At 35.7% G+C, this 4621-nt stretch overlaps 1 protein-coding gene across 1 annotated transcript; it reads right to left on the bottom strand.

Annotated features, from left to right (window-relative positions):
- Positions 1–2911: 2911 nt before the first annotated feature.
- On the bottom strand, positions 2912–3952 carry LOC131405882 (olfactory receptor 4K15). The gene has a single exon (XM_058541122.1). It carries the CDS (start codon positions 3884–3886, stop codon positions 2912–2914), a length of 975 nt encoding a protein of 324 aa, XP_058397105.1. The 5' UTR covers positions 3887–3952.
- Positions 3953–4621: the final 669 nt, after the last annotated feature.

Below are 4621 nucleotides of genomic sequence, written 5' to 3'. Positions count from 1 at the left end.
TAATAGTTGTAGAAAAGATATAGATAAATTCCAGAAGTAATTCTTTTTCTTTTTTTTCTTTTTGACCTAAATCCCATCAGTGTTGAATTTAGGAATAGCAATTTACTACAACTATTCCATAGGTCAGAGTAAACTGGCTTCATTATTCAGTACTGAGAGGAATCTCATAATGTCATCAGTTATTTACCCGAAAGTAGAGTCAAGTTGTCTCCTGAACAGCAGATATCCTTTCCTCCTTCTTTCCTCTCTACACAAAGTCACTGGGATCCATATTTCTCTTCTCTACCTCAGCTGCCATGTCAACACTTCCCTGTCCTTTCTTTCTCTCAGTTTTATGATATGCCCCAATACCTTCAGATATGATATAATATGACAAAATATGATGTAACATGAAATGACATGATACAATATAATTTTTATTTAATTAAAAAAAGGCAAATGTTGATTGAACGCATAATTTCAGAGGCTCTAGTATCCTTTCATAGAAGAAAAAACATATTGAGCAAGTTTATACAGTTATGAAGTGGAAGATGGTTAAGATAAATAAAACTTAGTTACATATCCCCCAAACTCCTTCTCCTGATAAAAAGTTCTATCCACAAAAGAGTAAGTTAGGACTATACTGAAATAGTTTCTTGTTTCCTCAGACTCGTGCTACAAAATGTAGAGGCAGAGTAGGATAGCAGTTGAGAGAATACCATTGACAACCATACTGTCTGAACTCAAATTCCTGCTCTGCTGCCACTAGCTGTGTGACTTTTGGCAAGTTGTTTCATCTCTCTGTGCTTCAATCTCCTCCTTTGTAAAAGGGGAGATAATCATACCTACCTCATTTTGAGAGGATTAAATGTGTTAATGTATGTAAGGGACTTAGACCGGGACTTAGAACAGTCACTCACGCATGTTTGAGTCTGTGAAAGTACTGTTATGATGATTGCCATCAGCAAAAATGAAGTCAGGCCCAGAGAAACGTAAATTCCAGGGCTAACTGATTTTTATAATACTCACAACAGTCATGACGTTCTTCCTCCTTTATTTTGTATGTTCTTAATAACTGGCTTATCTTGTATCTGTGCACATTACTGTGGCTTTGTTTTTTTATCATTGAATGTGCAACAATACATTGTATCGGTTGTAGTACTGTGTTCTTGCTGTATGACTGACTGAAAGGAACTCAAGTACCCTCTTGAGTTTAAGTCTTCATCTTCTAAGATTTTTCGATATTATGAGTAGGAAAGAGGTACGAGAGGGTGAGCAGAGAATCACATTTTCTGCAGAGGTTGCAGCCTACTTCACACTAGGCAGAAGTGCATTCTAAAAGTGTGCCATTCTGGACCAGCAATAAACCAAAAAAGCAAATACAACACCCACCTGGACACGAAATCCACTAGCCACTTTCTAACTGTATAAACCTGCTCAATATCCTTACCCCTTCTGAACTTTATTTTTATCATGTATAAAACGAACAGAACAAATATCTCATAGAAATGTTTGAAAGCTTAAAAGAGGTGTAAAGTTCTTGCTACATGTCTTGTTGTATAGTGTCTATTAAGTTGTAATTAGTGCTAGCAGCACAATGATATATCATTTAGTTTTTACACAAACGTAGAACAATGTGTAAAAGTAATGTAGAATTCTGGGAGTCTTGTATTTTTGTAAAAGTTTGAATACATACATATACTTAAACATTCGTGCACATCTGTTTTAATTTTCATTTTGTTATATCCATAATAAATTGGCTTCTTTATTTTCTTTTGCTCAGATGTGAAATTTGGTAACAGTAATTATAGAATCCGTTTAGGAACCTCTAAAGAGAGGAGGCTAGACAATAATTAACATTATAAGAGATTGTGAAATTAGAACATAGTAGAAAAATATAGGAAAAATTTTGAATACAATAAAAGAGGAAAAACCTAAAATAACCTGCAGTGTGGAAGCCTAAAAAGTCTTGGTCTTATAAGTGGTTATGGAGGGGTAAGTTTCTGACTATCCTAAAGGCCTTGAAATAGGCTTCTGTCATTTTCTGGACTTGCATTAGAAAATTTAAAAAACAATATTAACTGAATAAAAAGTCCATAGAAAAAATGATAATTTCTACCAGATATTAATATGAAAAACTACCCTATCTGAGAAGGTTGGAATTGTGAAGACCTAGGGAGAGAGAGAATGTTTTATACTAAAATTCAGGCTCTCATCACCATAACGACAGGTAGAGAATTATAACTCATCTCTTAAATTCCTCAGACTATTTTACCAGTATTAACAGTAATTAACATAACCAAATACAAAACACACTGGTGAATAAATTTATTCAGTGAGTTGCTTTCCATGAAAAATATATATTAAGCAGCCATATTGAAGAATGATTTGTGAAAGCATTGAGTATAAATGCCTTCTGCTGGATAGCCATGCCATTTTACATTTTACTATACCATTAACACCAATCATAGAATTGTCTTCACGTGCTGTCAGTTACATAGTACAGTGTGGAATGTGTTCTTATCTAGGTATATGATATATGCAAATAGGTCTATTATCTCTATGGTATAGAGCTATATCTATTATTAATCCAAAATTGGCATTTGGGCAGTACTATTTAAAGAGGGAGAGGTTCAGTTTATTAACTATTTATAAGTAAATGCCATTTCCTAATATCTTCAAAGCTTGTATCTTAAAAAAGATTTATATAAAAAAATAAAAAGTAGGAAACAGAAACAAAAATAAAAGACGCAATAAAGGAAGAGAATACGAAAATCAGTAAGGCTCATCCTATGGCGTTTTATTATCATCATTACTCTTAAATTCAAGTTTCTCAACTCTTCCCAGTAGTCAAAATGATTTGCTTTAACATTACAGTGATTCCATTTGTAAATGTCTAGAGACAAGGCTATACCGGTAACAGGTGGTAAGTTTACTTTGTTTCCAGGAAAAGAATATTTCTTATGACGGCAGAAATCTGGCCAGGCTTCAGATACCTACTCTTCAGTTTCAACATAGCTGTTTTCACTTCTTTGTTCCTTAGAGTGTAGATAACTGGGTTTAAAATGGAAGTAAAGATGGTGTAGAGCACAGCAAGGACTTTATCAACTGAATAACCACTGAGAGGCCACACATAGATGAAGATGCATGGTCCAAAGAATAGTGTGACCACTGTGATGTGAGCAGTCAATGTGGAACGGGCCTTTGCCATGCCAGCAGAGGAGTGATTCCTGACTGTGATAAGTATCACAGTGTAGGAGACAACCAAGAGGAGGAAGGAACTCATGGAAAGAAAGCCACTGTCTGCAACTATTAGTAGGCTGACAACATAAGTGTCTATACAGGCCAGCTTGGTCACTAGAGGGAGGTCACAGAAAAAACTATCTACCTGATTGGGACCACAAAAAGACAAGTTAACAGTAAATGCCAACTGGCTAGTAGTATGGATGAAGCCAACACACCATGGGACGAGGACCAGAGTAACGCACACACGCCAGTTCATGATTGTCAGGTAGTGGAGTGGTTTGCATATAGCAACATAACGGTCATAAGCCATAGATACAAGAAGCACCATTTCACCACCAGCAAATAAATGAACAAAGAAAATCTGGGCCAGACAGGCTTCAAAAGAAACAGTTTTGTGCGCAACCAGAAAGTCTGCAATCATTTTTGGGGTGGCAAAAGAGGCAACACATATATCTATAAAAGAGAGGTTTGCAAGCAAAAAGTACATGGGGGTATGAAGGCGGGAATCTGAGATCACAGTGAGGATGATGAGAAAGTTGCCCAGTAGTATTGCTAGGTAGAATAGTGAAAATATGACAAATAAGAAAGGTTGGAGCTCTTGGGAATTAGAGAGTCCCAGCAACACAAATTCGGTCACTGGAGATTGATTTGTTTCAGTCATTGACTTTGGAAGGGATTTGTCTTCAGTTACCTGAAGAGGAGAGAAACAGAAATCAATGAATGAACTGAGTATGGGTTCAATTTTTCAATTCTGCCTAGGTTTAGGGATTCTAGTTTCTACTCAAACGTATGTGTTGGATTTTCAGGCATGCCTAAATACAGACAGTACTCAATAAAAATGAGACAAATAGAGCCAGAATGGGACATTGAACCAAAACTCTTCAGTTGGGAGGTTGGTGGAGAGAATTTTGACCAATTGATTCTGTTAAAAAAGAGGCAGCAGGCCCAAAATATAGTTATTTGCCCCCCATGACAGCAAACCAAGATTTAATTGCAGTTTCAGCCTCTCGTTGAAACATGACCTTAAAAACAATCTAAAATTTCCTGATCAACACTAGTGAAGTAATCTGCATGATAAAAACTTTGCTGTTTTCTTCCCCCCAAAATAACATGACCTGGCCTGAAACAATCTTTCCTTTTCTTTTGTTAGTAAATTCCTTGCAAAGGAAGTAATAACAAGCGAATATCTTAAAAGCTGCTTTGACATCACAGAAATCCTATAGCATAATCTACAGAAGGAAAATCCGTCATTTTTAATTCAATAAAGTAAGAACTCTTAACAAGAGAAAATTTCGTGAACAGCTACCAGAAGAAAATAGATTTTCAAGAAAGTAATGTGCAAAAGACATTAGACACAAAAGAGTGCATGCTGTATTATTCTTTTTAAGTGAAGTTT

Source organism: Diceros bicornis, chromosome 5 (genome assembly GCF_020826845.1).
Source record: "Diceros bicornis minor isolate mBicDic1 chromosome 5, mDicBic1.mat.cur, whole genome shotgun sequence".
NCBI classification, from domain to species: Eukaryota; Metazoa; Chordata; class Mammalia; order Perissodactyla; family Rhinocerotidae; genus Diceros; species Diceros bicornis.
The sequence above is the reverse complement of the archived record's forward strand: the minus strand, read 5'-3'. Positions and strand labels throughout refer to the sequence as shown.

Excerpts from the sequence above, each read along its gene's own strand:
- LOC131405882 (XM_058541122.1), bottom strand. The coding sequence starts at position 3,886 with ATGACTGAAACAAATCAATCTCCAGTGACCGAATTTGTGTTGCTGGGA.